The following is a 23,552-nucleotide window of genomic DNA, read 5'->3' on the forward strand; positions in this document are numbered from 1 at the left end:
GCCCCCAAATTTAGTTGCTCAAAACAACAATCATTTATTATCTCGCGATTTCAGTGGGGATGGAATTTGGGCGGGGCTTGGCTCAGACTTTCGGTTATCTGTTGGCTGGAAGGCTTGGCTGGGGCTGGGGGATCTGCTTATAAAGCACCTGGCTCACGTGGCTGTGGCTGATGCTGGCCACCACCAGGTGGCCAAATCCTCTGCAGGAGGATGTCTGCCCAGGGCTGTTTGCGTATCCTCAGTGGAAGCGGACCGCCCCCAGACTGAGGAATCCAAGAGAGTCAGGGAGATCTTGTCATGTCTTTTGTGACCTGGGCTCAGAATTCACTCACTATCGCTGCCACTGTGTTTTCCTAATCGTGCCGGTCCAATTCCGTGAGGAAGGAGATGCCCCAAGAGGCTGGCTGGTGCAGCTGCTCTGTCCCCTATGCCTGAAACAGTGCAGGCACGTAAAGGAAACCCAACCAGTATTTTGAACACTGAATAAATTCCACTGCTTAGATTTTTAAAAATATATTTCTTTGCAGCCTTTTTTTCAAGGCAAATATGCTATGTTGTTTATTAAAAATCAATATCTTTCTAGGTAAAAAGTACAATCTATAAATATAAACACGCTTAATTGTTCATAAGTATATTTTAAAATATATTTAATGTTTTTCTAAAATTACATCTTTTAAATACACAAGTTATTGCAACCGTCTTAGCATTTCTGTTTCTAGATTTTTTTTTTTCTGTTATAAAAACATTGTGGTGAACATCCTTTGAGGACATCTCCTACTATTTTCTTGGGGAGCATGCCTAGAAATAAGAACTAAGGTTATAACATTTACCATACAGCAATAGAGTGACATTGGCTTATTTATTCCAAGCCAAGAAACGATGAACTAAATTCTTTGATGACTGAATGATTTTGAATTGCCTGGACTTTTCAACATGAACCTGATGTCTATGCAACTTCACTTCCTTTTAAATAATCTTCGCTCTCTCCTTTTACACTTTCATAATGCGCTCGACTAAGATATGGAACACGAAAAACAGGATGTGGATAAATTACTAGGAAACTTATGAGAGTAAACAGAAGAACAAAAATGTCGGATGCAGGGTCTTGGCAACGTGTTCTCGTCTGACAGAAATGGTGAAGTGTTTGGCTCCAGTTTCTGAAGCTGCCATCTGAAAAGTGACTTCACAGGCGACTCGTTGGTGCCACCCTTTCAGTTTTGGGTCTGGAATTCTCCAGGCCTGACCTGCGGGCCCTCCAGCGAGTCCGTCAGCTTGCAAAGCTCGTGGGGCGACTCTCCTGGGCAGGTTGCATCATGCCGTCCCCACCTTAGGGGAACCTTCGGAACAGGAAGGTAAAGCAATCGAAACTCCATATGTTGTCAGCTCCATAAAGTCAACACTCCCCACGAGATATCGGATGATAAGACATTCCTGTGGTTAATAAGTCCCAGCCGGGCAAACCACAGGACGTCCTGCGGGAAGGAAACGGGGCACAGCTGGAGAGCACCTTGGCCTTGGGACTCTGCAGGCTGGGGCTCCGTGCCCCCTGCGTGGCTTGCCTCTCCCCAAAAGGTTTCCTGCTCGGTAAAAGTCAGAGGAAACATGCCTGTTGGGTTCACAGTTAGACTTCCTAAAAAGAACACTCGGGAAAATGTGCACCTCAGAGTCTGTGCGTACACTCTAATAACACGGCATCAACTACTTTGATTTTTCCTTAATACGTCATGACACAACGATTTTTCTGGCTAGCCTTGTAACTCACAAGTGCTGCTCCCAGCACACAGAGTCCGGATGATGAGTGACGTGGCGACGACATCCGTACCCTTGGTCGGGATTCCTGGCTTGTCCAGTCAGTATCAATCATTTTTTCCTTGTCCGTACGGGGCGGTTGGCAGCCTGAAGACAGAGACTCTTTGTTAAGAGGGCCACCCACAAAAAGGAGAACTTAGCGAGTGAAGCGATTCGTTGATTTGAGGAAGTAGATTTTTGTCACTCCAAAATTTGAAAAATGTAAAATGTAAAGAAAATTTGTAACGCGGGTACCGTGAGCAGCCAAACATCCTTCAGCTGGACCCACCAGTTACCGACCGAGGCGTCTGAGTCCGCGCAGGCGCTGAGGGTGGCTTCGGCGCCAGGGCCCCCAGCGCAGCGGCCCAGCCGCGAATTAACGCCCTGCGCTAAGGCCGCCAGCGCTGTCCCGCTCAGCCTTCCGGGGACTCAGAGCGCCCGCCCCGGCATTTCTTAATCCTAAACTCTCTGAGTATCCTGTCCCCCAATAACCTTTCACCCAGGAGTTCTCACTTCCATTTCTATGCTCACCTTAGATGTTACATTGGCCTTGCAAAAACGGTTGCTTAAAAATTCTATCAATTTATCTGCATTCGGTAGCTGTTATCCTCTCATAAAGAAGCAAAGAAGCGTTCTCTCTCTCTCTCTCTCTCTCTCTCTCTCTCTCTCTCGACTCATGAATATTTGGGAGTAAGGAGGTTATAATCTATTATCATTATTATTCTTTCTGATCACCAAATTGTCCCAAATTCGGTATGAGACCTCCTGCAAGCTAGCTCCTGAGAATGTGGCTCGACATTCCCGCAGGCTCTTGGTGTCATGGGTGTCCCGGATTTCCGCCTTTCTGATAAGTGGGCAGTGGTGTCTCGGCAATGCTTTGGACATGTGATGGGGAGCATCTTTTCACATGCTTATCTGCTGTCTTTACATCTCATTTGGTGTCTGTTAAGGTCTTTGGCCCGTTTTTTAATCAGGTTCTTGTCTTATAGAGTTGTAAGAGTTTTTGTATATTTTGGATAACAGTCCTGTATTGTATGTGCACATTTAAATATAAATATATGTATGTACGTTGTCTTCTGTGACGAATGTGAATGTAGATCAGATCTTAGTCTTAAAAGTTCGGCTCATATTATATTGGCATAAATGAACCCAAATGTGCCAGAGACGGTGGATGACGGGAGCCTCGATGCCAGAGCGAAACGTTTGCGGTACTTAATGCCGCGGGGACACTGCTGAGTCGCTGCTCCTTAAGAACTGCAGAAGCCGAGGGAGGCACAGGCTGCACTGTCGGATCTACGGAAGATGAGTTCAAGTTGATCCTTATTTAGGGGTCCCTAACAATGCAGTGGTTAGGAAAGAGGCATGCCTGGGACGTGCAGGTACCACATCCTGCAGCCGCCCTGTGGATGGCGGGGGACACTGAAAGCCGGCATGGAAACAGCCACGGTTCCCTCCTTGACTGGGTTCGCGCGCGTTAAGAAGTTCTCTTCTAGTTTGTTCATAAATAACACTGCACAGCTCAGTGTGGAATTTCTGATTGATCCGACTCACAGCCTTCGGCAGCTGGAACGGTACCGGTGGTCCTGGCGGGCCACACGGGTCTCTGTGCTTCACCGGAGCCCAGCACGCCCACTCCTCCGGGGCAGGACGCCAAGGCCCTGAGCCGGTCAGTGCAAGACGGCCACTCCCCGGGCGTCAGGCAGAGGCCCGGACGCCTCCTCCCCGCCAGGCGCCAAGGGCGGCCCAACCTGGGGACCCAGGATCAGTCCCCAGGCTTGGTCCCCTCACTCCCGGCCACAGCCTGCGGAGGGTGTCAGAGAGCGAGCAGGACGAGGGCGGGGACCCCCAGGGCCCGCTCCGTGCGCCCCGGGCGGTCCCTCAGCCGCCCTGAAGCGTCGTCCGCCTCCTGAGCGCGCAGGAGGACCTGACGGGAAACAGGCCACAGCCCTCCGCGCGTCGCGGCTCAGGCCCCTCTGCGGCTCAGCCGCTGTCCTGGCGGTTCGGGGTTCGCGATCACTGGCTCCCGCCCGGCCGGACCCCAGGCCGTGACTCCCCAGTTCCCGGGCCAGACCTCCCGGGGGGCCCCGTCCGGGGGCGGGGGGCCCCGAACCTCTGTCCGCCTTCGGTCCTCGCCGCGCCACCCCCTCCCGGGCCTTCGCGGGCGGTCCCCGTGCGCGCCCCCTGCAGGCCCGCGAGCGCCCCGCGGGCTGCGAGCCGGGCCGGTGCCGCCGCGGTCCCGCCCGCCGCCGCCCTGTCGCCTCCCGCCGCCGCCCGCCACCGCCCTGTCGCCGCCCGACGCCGTCCCGCCGCCCGACCCCGTCCCGCCGCCCGGGCCATGTTGCGGCTCAGCTGGGGCTACGCCGAGCACAACGGTGAGCGGGGCGCACGCGGGGTGAGCCGGGTCCCCGCGCCCCAGCGCCCGGGAACTTTCCGTGGTGACAGCACTTCGCGGTTCCAGGCCGGCCGGGGACACACGTCAGGGAGCCGGGGGCGACCTCCCTTCCGGTCTTCCAAGCCCACTCTTCACTTAGCGGGGGCCGGTCCTGGAAAAGGTTTGAAAATCCGTCCACGACATTTGCCTGACTTGGACCCAGCTCCGAAGGCGCGGGGCGCCTTCCCCGCAGCCAGCAGCGACACGTGCCACCGCGGCGTGCCCTGTGCCACGGCTGCTGTCGCTTTAGGTGCTTTCTGGAAAATGAAGCGGATCTGGGTCCGTCTCCACAGTCTCCCTCCCTTCCCCTCTCGTCCCGGCGGGCGCGGAGCGCTGGCCCAGGGCGATGGAAATTACATGTTGCCAAAATGTCTTTATTGATGGAGCAACAGTAATGAGATACATACTTTTCTTCTCGTATTTTCTAAATTATTGAAAGTAAACCATGTTCATGTTTTTTCTTTTACATTAAACTGTACAGATTATTTCAAATCCTGATTATTTTGAACTGATTGCAGTGACGCCAAGAAAGCCTTATAGTGAATCACTGCCCAAATTAAGTCTGTGAATGATGATGATAATGATAATCATACTTTCGGATTAACGTGTATATTATTGAACAGTACTGTACAGTCGGATTTTATAGAAAGTTTACTTTCACAAAGAAACAGGAAGTTTCATTTCTAATCGTAGCCTTCCAAGCTTTTGATTAACTCGACAGTTTAAAAATGGCAGTGGATGATATTTAGAATTTTCATAATGAAAGGTATAGTTTAGGAGGATTTCCTTTTGACTGAGACTCTAATTATAATCTTACATTTTCTAAATTCCAATTTATGTTTGGGAAAGAGACCCGCAAAAGAAATTTCTTTTTAAAACAATGCTGTTATATATATATAAAAAAATAGATAGATAGATGATAGATAATTTAAAAAACTTGTTTCCTCTCTGCCGGAATAGTTTTTATTATTGCTAATTAATCGTTACGGCATGTCGATAATACCTGAACTATGGTGAGGAAGAAGGATGTTTTTGATCAATGAGTACTGACGACTCTTTAATATGTTAGGGTACATTGAAGCTCATCTTCAGAACTTAAAACACCCGTCTTAGGAAAACCATTGACAAGGAGTGAGTTCATAGTTTCACTAAGAATTGCGGGGCCATCCCCTGCTCTTAGAAGCGATGACAATCTGGGGGCCACACCTGCCAGCGGATCAGCTGGCAAAAAAGCCTACCGGAAGGGTGGTGTCCTGAGGGGCCAAGTCTGTTGCTCACATCCTGGCAAAAGCAGTGAGTGGACAGATAAAGGCCTTGGAGGGGGCTGCCACCTCATAAAATATGTGGAACCGCTTCCACGAACTGCTGAGAGGTTTTTGGTTTGGTTTAGGGAACGTGACAATCACTGAAACTGCATATCACTATGGATAGTCAAAAGTTCTTCGATCGGTGGAACGCCATATATCTCTACTTAAGAACTGAGTTTAAATGGGTTTAAAGCTGGATGTTTTAGAAAATTTAAAGAGAGGGGCCTCTTAAGAGGCAGGGAACTGGATCTACCACAATGGTTAATATGTAATATTGAGTATTTGATGTAAAGTGGTGTCATTTATATTTTACTTTGGTTCGCCTCTGCTTTTAAAAATCGTTCTGGTTAGAAAGAACTGGAAATAGGAGGGTAAAGGAATTAGGAGAAAGAAACCGGTTCCTGATTGGAAAACGTCAACTACATGTTGTGACCTGCACTGCGTGTTTGAAATCTGATTCTCTGTAAGCTAATTCATACTTGGTGGCAGTGAAACAAAACTTCTTTCACATAAAAAAAATGGACTAGAAAGATAAGTGAGAATATGTAATAAGTAAGGAAATGTAATGCTTTTTTCTATAACGAGTCGTAAGCAAGGACTCGTGCTTTGAAATCCAAAGTGTCAGATTCACAGAACGACTTGGACGTGTGCACGTGGTGAGGTCCCCGCGCCGTGACTTTTTGTACCTCGGCATATGTGAAGGAAGAAATGTGTGCTTTCTCCTACACAGAAATGAAGAGTAAAACGGGCCATGAGATTTAGAGCTCGAAGCCGTTGCCGAATGCGATGTGTTTGCATTTCCTGAAATTTCATTCTAAATCTTACCTTTTAAAAATGCTCGTTGCCGTTTATCTCATTAATCTTTGGTTTCTCTTCCATCTCAAGCACAATCCGCTGCTCTCGACAAGTATTTGTTGGGTGAAATAACTTCAGTTCTTTGCTTTTGGTCCCGTGCATTCCAGGTCCCATTCACTGGAAGGAGTTTTTCCCTATTGCTGAGGGGGATCGGCAGTCTCCGATTGAGATTAAAACCGAGGAAGCGAGGTACGACTCTTCCCTCCAGCCTCTCAGCATCCAGTACGACCCGCGCTCGGCCAGAATCATCAGCAACAATGGCCATTCCTTCAGCGTCGACTTCGACGACACGGAGGACAAATCGGGTTGGTGTCCTTTCTACTTTTTCTTTTTTTTCTGGCATGGGGTGAGGGGCTTGGAGGGTCGAGTGGCACTTTCTAGTCTCTGATGTTTGAAACGCCTATGCGTTGTATGTTTTCGATAGTCCTTTGCTGGAACTCATAATGAAGGTTTTTTGGGGGGGGTTACTTTATGGGATAGTGTCTTTCAGGCTGTCAATAAATAACGGAACCAGCGAATCAAACTTTAGTACCATTTATATATAATAAACTAAATGAAAAAGAAAAGAGTATTTCCTTCAAATGAGCATTTAATCCTTCTTCAAGCATACCGACAGTCCTATTTAATATATGGCATCAAGTTTAAAAGTAAAATGAGAAAGAAGATTAGACAGAATCATATTTTAAGCCTTCTGAAATTTTTAAAAAATTTTTGCCTAATATTAGGATGATGCCGTATTTGTTCTATTAATGATAAAGATTTAAAATTTAAAAGCTCCTAATTGGAAGAAAGTTTTCACTTATTCATTAAGCTCAGCTTTAGTCTAGTAATAATTTCCCGTATTTATATAAGGCTATGATTTTAGCAAAAGTTATAAGCCCGTAAAATTTCTTCCTCATATTTATCAAATTTATAAAAGCGATACATATTATTCATAGCATTGTGAACAACGTACAAAGAAAGATTCTGACATGGTATTTTCAACCTTTCGGCGGGGGAGGGATCCCCTTATTACGCGCATCCTGTTGCCTTGGCTCTGCGTGCTCTGTTTTGTGAGTCCGCGTTGATAGATGTGGGTGAAGTCACGGGCGGGCGAGGCCGTGGCCCAAGGCTTCCGAGTGTGAGGTTTACAACCCCTGCAGTCACAGCGGGATGCTGTTTTCAACGTCTCGAATGCAAAAAACTGAGGCTTACGCTCCGAGTTCTAGAATAAGAGGTCAATATCCTTCCCCTCGGCCTTCAGTGTTTTCCTTGTAATGTGGTACCCTGAGTCATAACCAGTTCCTACTCGGATGTGCCGGGGACGGGCCAGGTGTCCCGTCTCCTCCCTCTGCCCGTCTCTCTCTCTCGTCATTGCAGACTTGGCATCGAGCAGGGTCATGAGCCCACAGTAAGTGCTCGAGGCTTGTGGAATGAATGAGTAACCCAGTGTGCGCCTACGAGGAGCCAGGCTTCGGGAAGCTTCTCCTGGCCCTGCGCCTGCGTGATTTACTCCGCGTCTTCAGTCTCCCCTCAGGGCAACTTTGTCCGCTTTGCTTCCTGTTCTCTGCTCACTCACCGCTCACCGCTCCTCGGAATAGGCTCTGTAGCCATTCCGGGTCCCTTCGGGAGTGACCCTGTGCCCCGAAGTTTGTGGAGGAGTGCTTCTCCAGGCGAGGTCTCTTTCTCTTACGTTAGCATGTGTACTGATCCAGGCCCTGTCCTAGGTGCTGGGGACACAAGGGAACAAGCTAGATCTGCCTTAAAAGGGTTTGTGTCTTCGCGGGATGGACAGTGAGTGCCTGAACAGACAAACGTGGTGATTTTTAAATCAATTTCTTTTCTCATTTTGTCGCCAGCCTTGCTTATTATTAAGAGCAGCTGACTACAGTGTCGTTTTGGCAAATGAGCAAGGTTAGCCAATCACTAGTAATGTCACAGGTCAAATGCAATAGAGTGACATATCTTTCTACTGTCACAGCGCTGCCGGGCTTTGCGGCACATGGCGGGTGACATACACCCTTTCACTAACACATCTCACTGTCCCCAGCTCCGTGTCATTTATTTCTGGTTTCTTAACCTCTGTAGACCTCGTCTGTGAGCGCATTATTTGGAATCAATTTTTATATAATTCCGAATAAACGGACTCTATATGCATGTCAAGTGCGGCTTATTGAGCTGATTTTGGGAGCTAAGGTGGGGACTGCGACATCTGTTTACTCGACGAGGCCGGAAGATAAGGTGAATGACCGGACACTTGAGAACTCGAAACATTTCTCATTAAAAAGGATTTTGCCACCCTTATTCATTTTATACCATAATTGACTGTGATTTTCTCTCAAAGTTAGTGAGTGCTCTGTTGACCTTGACATTTCTGGAGCACTCTCCCACCCTGTGGAGAGTCCTCGCAGTCAGAGGTTTGCGGCCCGTGGTCCCGGGTGGGGTATTTCAGTGGAAACACCCAGATGTGGAGCCAACGTGTGACGTGCAAGGGGACACTGGCCGCTGAATGAGGCTGGGACTCTGAGGGGACTGTGCTAGGGGGCGGGGACTGTGCTAATCCGCCACAAGCCCTGTGTCCCACAGGTTTGCAGGACTCCGCGTGGTCCGCGGGCTTTCTCCTGCGTTTTTCTGGTACCTTTTTCTGGTCTTTCTCCTGAACCAGCCCGTGTGTGTCTCCTCCCAAAGCCGACCCCTCACTGATCGCTCGAGCTCGCCAGTCTGCTTCTTAGCTGTGACAGGATGACTTTGTGGCTCAGCTCGGGTCTTTCGTGCAACAGCAGGAAAAAAACACGGGCGGCAGAGGCGTCGATGTCGTGCGGAGCACGGCTGCGTCCAGATCACGTGGCGTCGCCCAGGGGAGTGTGCCTTTTCAGTTGATTTACCTGCGAAACATCTCCGAAACCGTTTGTTTAGAGACGAATCGGACATTTTCTTCATTCGTTCATCGAATATCTACCGTGCATCTCCTCCGTGACGGTGCCGTGCTAGGCGTCGGCACAGCCGGGCCCGAGCAGAGAGGGCGGCCGGCAGAGTCACTGCGCTTGTGGCAATAACGAAGGGCGACCCGACAGTCTGGTGTCAGTGGATCTCTCTTCTTTTTTATTTTTCGGAGGGCGTTGACAAGAGCTATTTTTATTCATTGTAAAGAAATCTGGACCAAATGGATCTAAAGCGGCCCAAACCATCAACCCACCAATATCTGTTGATTATGTACGCTCCTGATTTTTTTCCTTGGGCAGTTTTGAGAATTGTAGGAGTTAAGGAACATCCCGTCCAGCCTCCTAATTGAAAATGGGCTCAACAAACGCAAACACGGCCAGGAAAGCCGAAGCCCACGGAGGCTTACGTGAGCTCGGAGGACGACCGAACTTGGCGGCTGAGCTAGACCTGTGCCCAGCGAGCTGATCTGGCACCGGCACCGGCTCCTGATCGTCGATGGCCGGCTTCGGCTCTGGGCGAAGGGAGTCAGCTGGGCTGGTCGGGACGACAGCAGCCTGGGTCCCTCCTTCCCCACCGTACGGCTCACAGAGGCCTGTGCCATCGGCACGTGCACGGTCCTCCCCGGCTTTCTCGCCGAGCGTAGAGCGTGGCACGTGAGACCTCCTAACTCTTCTTATGTAAGGTGGCTCATTCACGACAGATGTTGAGGATGTGTATTATAGACATGCCATCTCGGAGAGAACGGAGTGATTTAAATCAAACTGTCATTAAGGCTGCGCCTCCCCGATCCAACACTCACCCCTGCTGGGCAGCGGTGGGCGGTGACACCTGCGCGTGGAGTATTCGCCCCCCGCCCCCCCACCCCGTGCCTCCCCGTCCTCCCGCATCCTTTGTAGCCTGCCCACTGAGCGATTCCGAGGAGACGGTTTAAGACTATGTTTTCTATTAAGAAGCTTTTCCACATACTTAAGATTTAACTCCATTGCCACAGTTTTAGAGATCATGTTTATAACAGCAAAATACTAAAATATATCCGCCAAAGTGACAAAGATATGATCGATTTTTAAGAAAGAGTTAATTTTGTCCTGTATGTCACACTTCCCCAAGAAGGCAGAATTCAAGCGTAAACGATGCGCTCACTTTGCCAATTTTTGTAGCAGCAGCATCAACGGCAAAGAAGCACGAGCCGTGGCTCCCGTGGCCAGCGTGCTGACCGTGCCAGGCAGACGTTCGTGCTTGGTGTTCGATTTTCTTTGTTTTTATGCGGCGTTGCGGGGAGGTGGCATTACTATTCTGAGGTCATAGGCAGGAAAGCTGGAACTTCCAAGTTAGAACCGGCATAAGGTCACAGCTGGCGAGGAGGGTGTGAGCCCAGGCCCTGGGGACGCCCAGCCTGGCACGTGTCCGGCTGCTCTCTGAGTCTAGGACAGGGCCGCACACGACGTGTCCCCACGCAGGGCTGACGTGCCTCAGCGTGAAGGCCGATTTCTCCTATCCCTGCCCCGCGTGTCTGTTGTCACGTCCGGGAGTGCCTCACTTTCCAAGGTGTTCGTTTTCACCCCCGTCTACCTGAGGGTTGGACCACTGCCAGCCACACGTGTAAAGATGCCTCGGGGGCCGGGCACGCGCATCTCTGGGCGTTGGGGCCGGGCACGCGTGTCACTGGGCATTGGGGCCGGGGCGGCATGCGCCATGTGGCGTGCGGACGCCTCTGCTGACGCCTGGCTGTGTTGCTGTCTAGTTCTGCGAGGCGGCCCGCTCACCGGGACCTACAGGCTGCGACAGTTCCACCTGCACTGGGGCCACAGCGACGACCACGGCTCGGAGCACCGGGTGGACGGCGTGTGCTTCGCCGCGGAGGTGAGCCCCTGGCCCAGCTCTCCCCTCTGCCTGCAGGCCAGGGACACGGACGCCCCCTGCCTCGGCCCACGCAGGTCCCGCTGTGCAAAGCTCTGCTCCGTCAGCGTTCGAGCTGATCGTCCCCAAGGGGGCTGGCGAGGCGGCCGGGCTGCATCCTGGAGCAGCTGAGGGGCTGCGCCCTGTTATGAAGGGCAGCGAACGGGGGGCTTGGAGACGGGGTGACGGGCGCAGCCAGAAGCAGCAGCTCTGAGCTCTTTTCTCTGGGTCTCTGGGAACTTACTGCTTCTCCTTCGAAGGGACTGCTGGCAGGAAGTGGGGCCAGGTCAGGGGACGCCTCCCTGTGGAGGAGGGGGGTGACCCGGCAGAGGGAAGGCACAGCAGTGGTCCCACGGGGATATGAGGCCAGCAGAGGGGACAGGTGCCAGGGCTCAGTGGGAGAGGCCAGAGGGCCTGACCTCACCAAGATAGTCAGGGAGAGTCCTGGACTTCATTCCAAGTGCAGTGGGAGGCCGCTGCCTCAGGTGAGTCAGAAAGAGGTCGCTCTGTGTTTTAAGAGTATCATGTAAGCCACACCTTGAGGATAGATTTGGGGGAAGCAGGAGTAGATAAGGCTCAGGGAGGTACAGGTAGCAGATGTCGGTGCGGTTGGTGGGCTGGTGGGAGGCGCAGCCGCTGTGGGGTTTGCCTTCGATTGGGCTTGGGGTGGGGGTGTTTCCGGCTGAGACAGGGACGCGGCTGGCGAGAGAGGAAGTCTGGGCGAGGCCTCGGGGCTGGCGGGCACTCGAGGTAGAAAATAAACATGTTCGGGGCCCATGGCAAGTTCTCTGCTGGCCCCTGTGATCTGATGGAGTGAGTGACGAGGGGCCAGGAGGGGCCTCTTTGAGATGGCACGTGAGGTGACATCAGACGAGCGCATCCAGAGAGGGCATTCCAGTTGAATAACAGCATCGTTCAGAAATTGCCTTCCGATGGGGAAGACGCACGGTTTCCGCTTCTGCAGCAGCCACAGAAGCCGGACGTTCAGCTGAAACCGCTGCTGAATTGGTCAGGAAATGCGCGTTGGCTGCGTCTCTGCGTTTCAGGGCGAACGCGGACGCTGACACGAGCCATCGCAGTCCCGCCGGGGCGTCTGCTGGTTCAGCGCGGTGCGTGGGAGGGAGACAGACTCGTGTAAGAAACACACACACACACACACACTCACACAGAGGCTCTTCGTGCCCCAGTTTTCCCTGGCATTTCAAACAGTGGGTGATGCGCAGCCAGCAGCCGGCCGCGTGCGCTCGCCTCTCTCCATAACTCACCGGGTTTCTACTCGGCAGCGGCGGTGCCCGGAGAGAGCTGCTTCACATCGGTCCCTGCCTGTCCTGTCGCCTCTCACCGAGGGAGCGGGGGCGGTGACCTGGAGCCGGTGAAGCAGCTTCACTGCCTTCCACCCCTCCCTCTGGGACAGCATCCGTCCGGGAGCCGAACGGAGGTGGCTTCGTCACCCAGCGTTGTCGGGCTTCGGCGCTCCCCAGGACTCGCCAGCTTAGCACGTGGGGCCTCACCCGAGCGTTCGGTCTGGGACCCCGGCGGCCTTCCCCGACTGACTCTAGTTTTGTCACTCACCGGGAACAGTGGCCGGAGGAGGGCAGGGCTGGAGGGGCGCGGCGGGGTGTGCCGGGGCCTCCGGCGCGCGGTCACCACGCCCTGGCTGGCCCGTGGGCCCTCACCCCTCTGCTTTGGTTTTCGGACAAAAGCGAAGAGGCGGCTCCTGCCCGGGTTCCCGTGACCGACGCGTCACACGTATACGTACGCGTCACCGGTACATCCGTGCAGCTGCTTCGTCTGCATCTATGCTCGTGAGAATGTTTTGGAAAATCATGTTGGCATCACGCCGCGTTCCTCCCTTTCAGCTCCACGTGGTTCACTGGAATTCGGACAAGTACCCCAGCTTCGTGGAGGCGGCCCACGCGCCCGACGGGCTGGCCGTCCTCGGGGTGTTCTTACAGGTGAGAACCCGCGGGTTTCGTCTGAAATAACCCATCGGCCGTGTCGCACGGAGCGTGTCGGCCGTGAATGGACGGACGCGCCGCTGTTTTTACGGCGACGCTTAGTTCCAGGTTTAACGTGTTCTCTCTGAAATGGCTGTGAAACATCTCCATGTCCGAGGCTCATCTAAGGGCCCAGAGCCCCCCGGGAGCAGCGTCCTGGGGTTCCCTCCTCTCGTGCAAACGGCAGCGGCAGAGGCAGCAGAAGGAACTGAGAGGAAAATGTTCATTGTGGGCTCGGCCCAGGTACCAGTGTTCACAGACCCCGCACGGAGCGAGGCGCCACTTCCTGGGCCCCCGGTGGTTTGTTGTCCCAAATGCACCGACCATTTCTTATTGTTCTATTATTATTATTATTATTATTATTATTACTATTATTATTTTTGTCTTACACTCGCATGCGGTCAGACAGGTATGGCTGCCGTCACCCCGGTGTGTGGGTGGGTGGGGCACCTTCATTACACCACCCACTCAGCAAGGAAAAGAAGCACATCCGTTTCCCTGAAGAACTCTCACGACCACAGCCTGCCTCGATTCGGGACCTCGAATCATCTTAGGCTGAAAGTGGGGGACGTTTTCCTCTGATGTTTTTTTAATGCCACAATAGTCAGTTTGGGTCCAGGCTCTGAACGTCTCGCCTGGTTTCGTGGTGCAGCTTTTACGGAGTGTCCTAAGCAAGGTTTCTCTCGAGTTAATTTGTAGCTTAAATATTCATAAAGCTACGGAAATGGGAAGCGGTTGCTGCTCGTTTGGGGATCACATTTACAGTTCGGCCAAGGAGCCCTGTGCTCCTGTTGACATTCTTCAGGCATGATAAGGCCAGACGTGAACAAGAGTTTCATTCTAAAACAATCACTGTTTATTCCGGGGCTGGCTTGGGTTTTTTTTTTTTAAGGTTTAAAACGGCCTGAAATAGAGTGATTCGGACACGATCTGATACAGTAACCATTTCTTTTGAAATTTCGTGTTTTCAGATTGGTGAATTTAATCCCCAGCTGCAAAAAATTACTGACATTTTGGACTCCATTAAAGAAAAGGTAAAACCAGTTCCTGACGACTGATGACTCATACACAGCTTGCTGTCTCCTGACCTCTTATGTCCCTTTGAGAACGCAGACCCCTGACCAGCATGTGCTGCCTTCTCTGAAGCGGGTCTCGACGTCCTCAACCAACTTACCTGTTTCCGCTTATCTCCTGAAAATTATGAAGGTGTCTTAATCCCCTAGAGTCATCACTGATCGGCCTATGGATGCACAATTAGTTCCTGTTATTGCACTTTTCCAGAATAAGCCTTCGTGCAGCACATTTCAATGGCCACTTGCATGAAAACAAATCTAGTGCTTCTTAAATAACTCTAAGTTATGTCCTTCTTCCTCTAAAATGTTCAGATGAAGGCGGTAACATTGTTTAAGATACACAAGGCAGATACTAAGTAATTCCATGAATGAATAAGTTCCAGTGAAACTATATTTCATTGAGTGTATTTTCTTTTTCTTTCTTCTTTTTTTTTTTTGAAGTCTGCGCAGGACGTTTTCGGTATAATCTGTTCCACTCTCTTTTCTCTCCCAGGGCAAACAAACTCGATTCACGAATTTCGACCCGTCATCTCTGCTTCCTCCATCGTGGGATTACTGGACGTATCCGGGCTCCCTCACGGTCCCCCCTCTCCTTGAGAGTGTCACGTGGATTGTTTTAAAACAACCCATAAAGATCAGCTCTCAACAGGTGCGTTAACTTTGTCCAGGCCGAACCTGATGCTTTGGAGGGAACGGCGCAATCTTTTCTATTTTTTTGTATTTATTTATTTTTAGCAGGAGAAAACCAGATGTTTTACACTGTGCACAGGGAATTCACAACGGCATGAAAATTCCAGAGACAGTGAGGCCACACTGCGTCTATATGATGTTTTTGGACAAAGGAGAAAGTGGGGGTCCTGGTTGCAGATTTCAGAAGTGAGAATGGGCGATTTACAGATAGTCGGGGGAAGGCTGACTCTCTAAAAGCAAACGAGCAAACGAAGCAACCGGTCCTGTAGTTTCTGCTGCGTCTGAGGCCTGTGCTTCCCTTCACAAAGGGGAGCGAGGTGGGACCAGATGAGATCTCTGTCCTGCTATAGGACGAGACCGCTTCTTCCCCCTCTTCGAGAGGGATGCAGACCCTGACGTGCGTGCAGCGCCCCTTTCAAGCTGTCAGCGTTTGCTCCTGTTTTGTTCTGTCCGAGATACAAACGGGCTGGGATAGAAACGGGAAAAACAAGAGATGAGGTGCTCTTAAAAGGTGGCGTTCTTCCTTCTGACCGCGGTCCCTCGGCCTGCCCCTCCCACAGATTTCACACTCAGAAAGCGGGCAGTGACCCCAAGAGACCCATAGTGCTGAGGTGATGGAGTCTCTGTCCTCTGTCGGCGTCGGGTCTGTTGATGAAATTCTGTGGGGCTGCCCGAGGGCCTCACGCTTTTCCTGAGCAGTGTGGGCGGCCGCCTGTGCTCTTCTTGGGAAGATGCACCCTCACTCGTTATTCTGAAACGTGATTAGAGACCCCTGGCAGGCCGGGCTGTCTGCAGCTCGGGACGACTCTGCCCAGGGCTCGGCACAGGGCCGTGGACCCTGACGGTTCTGACAGGTGCATGCCGTGTGTTCGAGGTGCTGTGCGTAGTGGGTTTTGTCCTGTTTTCCTGTTTGAGTTACGCGTTGCAAAATCTTAGCAGGAACACAGTCCGGTAATTTTTGCCCCTGATAAAGCACTTCTGTTCCGGGCCGCTTGCCTTTTCTCCCCCAAGACTGGAGTTGGTTCACCTTTACCACGGTCACGTCTACCAAGGTCACGTCAGGGAACACCCTCGCCGGGCAGAACTCCTGTAACTGCTGTCGACCTTGGCTTCGGGACGAAAGCCAAATCGTGGCCCGGGGCATACTTATTAAAAATGTGATAAAGGTCCGGATGAAAACCCAGAGCTTGACCGACAGGGAGTCTCCTGCGAGGGTTTTCGCACCATCGGAAAGAAGGCGGGTCGCGTCGCGAACAGCGACCTGGCACCGAGTGGGCGGCCTTCTTCGTGGGGCCCGTCTGCCGAAGCTCTCGCGTTCACGGGAGATGGTAAATCCGAACAGGCGGAGTAATAGTAAGCATTATAACGTCAAGGCGGTAACGACGACGTGCCGTGGTTTCCCTCGTGTGTCAGGGACATCTTTGTTCCTTAATGCCGCCTGGAAAATAACCATTTAAAAACCCACCCGTGATTTACATGAGAATATATCAAAATATATGTTAGTTCCCTAAAATGCCTAAGGTTAACTTAATCAAAAAATAACTTCCTGTAATCTTAGGAATTATGATCACCCGCTGTGCGTTCCCCTCCGCATCTCATTCGAGGCTCCGTTACTTAATATTAACTATTAATGTGCTTTCTTCTGTACAGGAGCGTATATAAAATAATAGCTGAATTTTAGAGTGTAGGTGATCGATAACCCACTGCGAATCACTCCCTTAAATCTCCTGTAGCAGGAGCACTTTCCGACACTTTCATTTTTAATCAGATTGAAATGATTATGAGTAAAAATCCGAATTATTATTATATGATATTATGGCGATTTTAAGAGTTAAAGAAGGAAGCAAAAGATATTTTACAAGTCCAACCCCAGTCTAACTGTGAGGAAAAACACCAGACAAAGCCCCGTGGCGGGGGCGGGGGGGTCCCTTCGGCAAAATACCTGCTCGGCACCCCTCGGAACTCTCGAGGGGATCATAAACAGGGTCAGTGTGAGAAACTGACATAACTGAGAAATGAGTGAGCAGAAAGGACTAGCAAGTGTCGCCCTGTCTGCCTGGGGCAGGTCCCAGCAGGAGCAGAGAAAGACTCGGGGTGAGGAACAAAGGGAACCTGGATAAAGAATCTACTTCGGTTAAATGACAGCACGTTCACTGGTTCATCACTTGCGAAACATGTGTCACACTTATCATGTAAGACGCCAAAAACAGAGGAAGCTGAGTGCGGGGTGTGCGAGGACCGTTTGTACTACCTTTGCAAGAATTCTGTAAACCCGAAGCTGCTGTAAAATTAGTTTATTTTAAAAATCCAGATCGTGGGAGGGCCGATAAGATCGTTCGGTTGCCTGGCTCTCATATAACATGAAGCGAAAATGTCTTTTGTGCGTATGCCACTGACGTAAGAGTTACTTTCCAAAAGATAATTTTTAATCTCAGTTTTGGCAGCTCTTTGTTTTTGAAGTCGCTGGGAAACATTCTTATTATTTATTTTCCAACCTTGCGAAGATTCGATCTTCTTTTTAGTAAGTTGGTGCCAATTTTTTTTCAATCGCTATTTCTTGCCAAGTCACTGTCGGACCTCAAGGGCAAATCAGATGGTTTTCATTTTCCTTTTTCTCATTCAAGTCCATTTTTCTCCCCAGAGTCACTTACTGAAATGCTTGATTTAACTTCTAGGCCAGTGGACAGATAGACCATTTTCTGATGCTTTGGATGACAGAGCTGTCATTCTCTTTGAAAAGCTGACTTTTCTTGCCAAGTCTATCTGGCTTACCCTGAATTATGGGAGTTGGCTTACTCGTCTGCTGAAATTCGATGTGCAGGGTCCTTGGCTGTAATTCTGTGCTCCTTTGAAAAGTTCCCTTTTCTCTTTTGTTATGAAATCGTTTGCATACGATAAAATTCGTGAATGTCAACGTGCAGATGATTTAGGTTACTGCGTATTGGGCGAAGCCAAGCACCACCGCTGGAGTTAACGCAGGTACTAGACCCCGGCCCAGAACGCTGCTTTGTGCCGCTCTGCATTCTGTGTCCTTCCTTACCACAGCCTCAGGCGACCTCTGTGATGCACTCACTAGAAGTTTGCCTTTTCTAGGACTTTTTTAAAATGGTATCATACAGTATGTTTGACTTCTTTTGCTCAGCATCATGTTTTTAAGGCTCACCCATTCGATTTAGATTTGTTACTAAGTAATACTCTGTGGTACCGATATACCACTATTTAAAAGAACCTATTTACCAATTGGTAAATAGAGTATTTGGGTTGCTTCTAATTTTGAGCTGTTAGGAAGACGGCTGTCCATATTTGGATCTTAGGGGTAAGTGACAGGCACACCTTTGCGTGGACACGTACTTTCATATCTTGTGGCAATACCTAGGACTTTTATTCTTTCTGTCTCTTTACTGAGACTTCCAGCTACTCTGCAGAAGATTCTCGTGCATTAAAGAGGTGCTGTTTAACTTTGTGTGATCCGCTATAGTTAAAGCTTCTTTAAAACACTGTAACTTCCAAATTTGGTTCACCTCGTGTCTGATTCTGTCGATTTTCTCTTTCTTTGAGAATGTGTTTCACTTTCTCGATTCTTCGTATGTTGAATAACTTTTACAGAGAGTTGTCTATATGACTAAAAACGTATTTGAACACCATCCGAGGTCGAAGGGCCTCGGGCGTTTTCCGTAGTTGTTTGCAAGGCACAAGTATGGCAGGAACAAGAATGTTCTAGCTACACGAAAACAATACTCAAAGATCAAAATTCTACAGCGTGGCGACGCCGTGGTTCCCGTGAGAATCGGGGCCCCGCTGTATTGGGGTGCTCGTAAGTGTTCAGTGTGGTTCTGAGGGTGGGAAGACCCCCGCCGAGGTGAGCTAAGCCACGGCTCCAGCTCCCAGCTGAGGAAACTGCAGACGAGGGACAGTGAGGCCACGCGGCTGGCCGTGACAGAGCCGGGCGCGGGCCTCGCTCTGAAAGCCGGTGTCCCTTTGCACTGCCCCATTCTGCCTTTGTAGGGGACAGTCTCTGGTTTCCAGACGTAGCCCCCACGAGCCACCCCCGAACGCGTGTGTCGCGTGTGGACTCAGGCCTGTGTCCCCCCCGCAGCTGGCCGCCTTCCGCGCCCTGCTGTGCTCCGCGGAGGGAGAGGCCGCCGCCTTCCTGCTGAGCAACCATCGCCCTCCACAGCCGCTGAAGGGCCGGAAGGTCAGGGCCTCGTTCCGCTGAAGGTCGTCACCGGTGGGCCACCCCACACGCGTCGGCGGTCTGCGGGGAGACGGCAAAACAAACCGCACGCACGGACCCCGCGAGCTCTCCGAGGCACCGAGAGGACGGGCCCCGTTTTGCGAGCGGCTTGGGCACCACGAGGAAAATCAGACCCTCTGGGTCAAAGGGACGCGTCTGTCTCAGGTTTGCAGTCACCGGGGTTCAGGCGCCATGCGGTGAAACCCGCCAGGCACGTCCGCCTCGACGCAGGAAAGGCCGTCTCCGCGGCCCGCACGGCGGATTAGACGCGGGCCTCGGCCATGCGTCTCCGTGGCGCTGGCGAAAACCCGTCTCCAGAACCGCAGACCCGGGACGCCGCCTTCTGTGCAAGGGCTTCTGCTTCCTGTCTTCATATCATCGCAGTTCATAAAAAGTTGATGTTTTTTCCGACGTGAGTTTTTGTCTGGATTGTGTTGTTGATTCGCACGATACCTTTGTGGTGGGCTGGTGTGTGTGTATGTGTGTGTGTGTGTGTGTGTGTGTGTTGAGGGGACAGCCAGTCACTGTGTCTGCCCGTGGCTCAGAAACAGCTCCACATTCTGGCAGGCACCCCCTCGGGACATGCGGAAGCCTTGATGGGTCATGCCACATACACCAGTCACCGTGACGCTAACGATGAACCAGCTAGTGGCTGTCGGGTTGGGTGCTCGCCATCTGATGGCGTTAACCTAGCTTGGAACTAACAGACCACATGGCTGTGCGGGCATGGCCGTTCCGGACACCAGGGCGGGCTGCCGCTTCGGCCCTGTGTGCTGGCCACAGAGCCGGGCTCAGTCATGGCAGGTCTCTCTCCTGTCACCTGGTGGAAACAACCACCTGAGCCTCGTACGAAGGTGCGAGCCATCCACAAACCCTTCCACCCATCCGCAGGGCAAAGCCCATCTCCCCCTAGGCACGTGCCGCGGCCTCTCGAGCAGTGTCGCGAGCTGGCTCTGGAGACTCGCGTGAGCCTGTCACTCTGGCGTCCTGGGGTTCGTTTGGGTGAAGGAGCACGGGACAGGGTCCTGTTGCTCTTTCTGGTACAGGCGCGACACCAAGCACTACCCTAGCGACCACCTCGAGACACGACCACATGCCACACGTCTATCGCTTTCCGAGGGAAGTTTAACTGAGTTTCCTTGGGTTTGATGATCTGTTTCAGACACCTCTCTTCCTCCGGATGTAGATTTTAATAACTGGAAATGATTCTGGGATAGCCAACTTGACAGGGTAACTGTCACACGGGAAATCGTGTGATGATATATACGGTCGCATAAGATGGGCTGAAACTTCCTCTTTTCTGGTTGGTTGGTTTCCTGTCACGGTGTCCAGCTTGGGGCTGTGCAGGAGAAAGGTGCCTGGTTAATATTTAATGAGCTGAATATTTTCTTAAATTGTATCTTCGGTGATTATCCTGTTGCCTGTGATCGAATGCACGATAAGTTAACCGAACGAGTAAAATATGTGATCTCTTGAAAACTGTTTCTTCTTAAAAGAACACTTATTAACACTCCTCGTGTAACCACAAGTTTTAACGGCTTTAAAAACACCGCTTTTCCTTTCGTTTGCAGAGACTGGCTGGGAAGTCTCGGAGGACGAGGTCTGCTTTACACTGGGAGGAGGCCGTGGCTTTCCCCGGGGGTGTGTGGGACCAGGATGCTAATTACCGTGTGGCCACTTTGTATCTTGGGGCTTCCTATCCGGACTGGATCGGCTCCAGGCTACAAATTGGACTATGTAACTCTGAGTGGTGTCCTTAAAGATCGCTGATCTCTCTCTCTCTTGGAGGCAAAGGTCTAAGTGTGGGTTAAACCTGTTGCCTTTGCTCCCCACAACGCATATGGGATGCATGTTTGTTAACCATCTGGGATTTTCATTTAAACCGGATTCAACCACAATATAGGAAGCGAGACACGCTTTGAATTATATCAGGGATTTTACATGCAAGACACAGAGTGAGACGCCATTTCTACATCTCTTTTTAGAAAATCACTTTTAGACTCACAGAACAATTGCAAACGCAGCAAACGCCACGTTTGTCCTGAATTCCTGAGAGCACGCTGCCGACGGTCGCAGCAAGCTCCAGGGTCTGCTTCCCATGAGCGAGGACATGACCCTCCGTGACCGTGACGCAGCTGAAGCAGCCGCCAGAGTAGCGTCCTGATCCCACCTGCTCCCTCGACCGTGGCCCGCGCTTGGCCGTCACGCGCCCTTCGTGCGGGCACCGTCCCTCGGGCTTCGGTTTCTGGCGGTCCTACCCTTGCGGAGATGATAGGCTGGTGCTTCCGGTGTCCCTCAGTCCGGGCTCCTTGTTCCGTGTTCCCTTGGGGTTACACACGGCAGTGAGAGCAGCACAGACGCCACGGGGAGCCCTGTGCCCCTCGGGCGGCCGACCCAGCTGTCCTCTCACGGAGCCGATGCGCTTCCGTCTCTGGGTGAGAGGCCACGACTCCTGCCAGGCTTGTCGTCCACTCGCTCTTGTATCCTCTGTGATGAACAAGCCTTGGTGCTGGGGATGTGGCTCGAGACCGTGTAACGATCCCGTTCCTTGTCGAACTTCGAATTTCTTCATCTACTTCCAGCATGGACTGGGCGATTCCTACTTGACTCTGGGGGCTGTAATCTGTTGTTACCGCCGTCTGTTCTCGAGGGCAAGTTTTTCTTGGTTTGGCCAGTAGGACCTCCTGCAAGCTGGCCTCTGTGTCCCTTTGACATGTCCCCCCTTCCTTCCTTTATGATATGAGAAGGTAAATTGCAGTCACGTCATCTCACGCCATTTGGCCCAGGAGTCGTCACTCTGCTTCAGATACGCCCAGATTCACTCCTTCCAGCTCCTTCCTTGCATCTATGCTCCATCCTCGTCGCTCTGTTAGTCTGCACGCCTGCGGTTGCCATTTCCCCTTCTTCTGTGACAAGCTGCCCTCGTCCCGGGTGGGGTCACCCTTACTCTGGACATGCCAGCGTTTCCTGTCTGAAGCTCGCTCGGCCCTTGAAGGGGATGTCACACGTCGGCGCTCGCCCATAATACACGGATTGCGAAGCCCGACCCTTAGAGCTCGTGGGCTGATGTGTAGAATTTTAAACTTATTTTTCTTTTTCTCAAATTTTACCGGGGAAGGGCCCAGTGGAGCCCCCAAGGACGGACGTCGCCGTGACCTACATCTACGTACCGAATGGACGACAAAACACAGAGACAGCGCCCCTAAAAGAACTCGGCGGGGCCTGTTTCTTCACGTCACCCCGTTTTGCTTTCACGGAGTTCCCTTCTGGAGGAGCTCGGCTCCCGATGCAGATGAGACGTGATAGGGTAGAACCAGGGATGCAGACGAGGTGGGCTGGGAGGCAGGGACCGTGATGGGTGTGAGTCACGCGAGTCACCGTCCGCGACGAAGCAGAGGCTTTTGTCCACATTAGACTTTCGAAGGCGATTTTCAGGGTTGTCATGTAATAAAAATCTTCACGCGCCGGTATCGTTCACCCACCAGCCTTTCCTCCTGGCGCGGGGCCCAGGCCGCGTACGGTTTCTCCGCCTGCCACCCAGGCATCCTGAGGTCACTGAGACAACAATGCCCAGACCCACGTCCGGTGGCTCCTTTTATTTGCTGTGTTTTTCCCTCTGGAAATCGGAGCCTAGACAAACGCAGCTGGACCTGCTCCCTGCTCACACAGTGAAAGCTGCTGTGGGGTTCGGGGCTTCCCACAAGCACACTTTCAGCTGGCTGTGCTCACGCGCCACGAGAGCTAGAAATTCGAGCCCCAATTATATTTCTTACTTTTGGATCCTATTATGAAAAAAGCAAAGCTGACTCTGGCTTCCCAACCAAAGTTTAGGAAAAGAGGGGGCACAGAGCTGTTTTCTTGCTTACGAGGATGCGCCTCCCAGGATGAGCAAAAGCTCCTTGTTACAGGTCACAGAAACGTGTCCTTGTTGAAGACCAGGAAGGCTGAAAAGGTTGTGAGGACGCATTCCATCTTAATTTTTTTTTAATAAAAGAAAGAACTCAGATATATCTAATACTGTCTAATGCTCAGTAATAGGTTAATGCTTGAAGGAGTCCCTGTAACTGATAAATGTTTACGGTCAACAAGTCAGTTTACCGGCAGGTCTGAAGGTAGCTTTCAGATGGCTCGGGAAAACGTAATCACACGTGAGTGTTTTGTAACGACTTCTCGTGGCGGAGCTTACGCGTAAACACTCTGCGACAAAGTCGTCAATCCGAGTCCCAAACGGTCTGTGCTGCGTCTCCCACCCCGTCTGTCCTGGCACGGAATCAGAGAAATGCCATGCACCTAAGCGTGAGCTTAATTATCTAGTAGACGTGGGACACACCCCCACACACCCACACACACAGAGACACA

General features: G+C 51.5%; 1 protein-coding gene across 6 annotated transcripts; it reads left to right on the plus strand.

The window, feature by feature from the left end:
* The first annotated feature begins 4,066 nt into the window (after positions 1-4,066).
* LOC120585561 (carbonic anhydrase 13) lies at positions 4,067-22,733 on the plus strand. Of its 6 annotated transcripts, none has more exons than XM_039841957.1 (7): positions 4,067-4,160; positions 6,489-6,686; positions 11,045-11,163; positions 13,059-13,154; positions 14,168-14,230; positions 14,763-14,918; positions 22,312-22,733. In XM_039841957.1, the coding sequence occupies exons 1-7, from the start codon at positions 4,124-4,126 to the stop codon at positions 22,546-22,548; spliced, it is 906 nt and encodes a 301-aa protein (XP_039697891.1). In that variant the 5' UTR covers positions 4,067-4,123; the 3' UTR covers positions 22,549-22,733. The 6 variants fall into 6 exon arrangements, with proteins under 6 accessions (XP_039697891.1, XP_039697895.1, XP_039697894.1 ...); XM_039841961.1 differs by lacking the exon at positions 22,312-22,733 and adding an exon at positions 21,179-21,601; XM_039841960.1 differs by lacking the exon at positions 22,312-22,733 and adding an exon at positions 19,056-19,609.
* Positions 22,734-23,552: the final 819 nt, after the last annotated feature.

This window comes from Pteropus medius, unplaced genomic scaffold (assembly GCF_902729225.1).
Source record: "Pteropus medius unplaced genomic scaffold, Ma_sr-lr_union100, whole genome shotgun sequence".
Lineage (NCBI taxonomy): Eukaryota > Metazoa > Chordata > Mammalia > Chiroptera > Pteropodidae > Pteropus > Pteropus medius.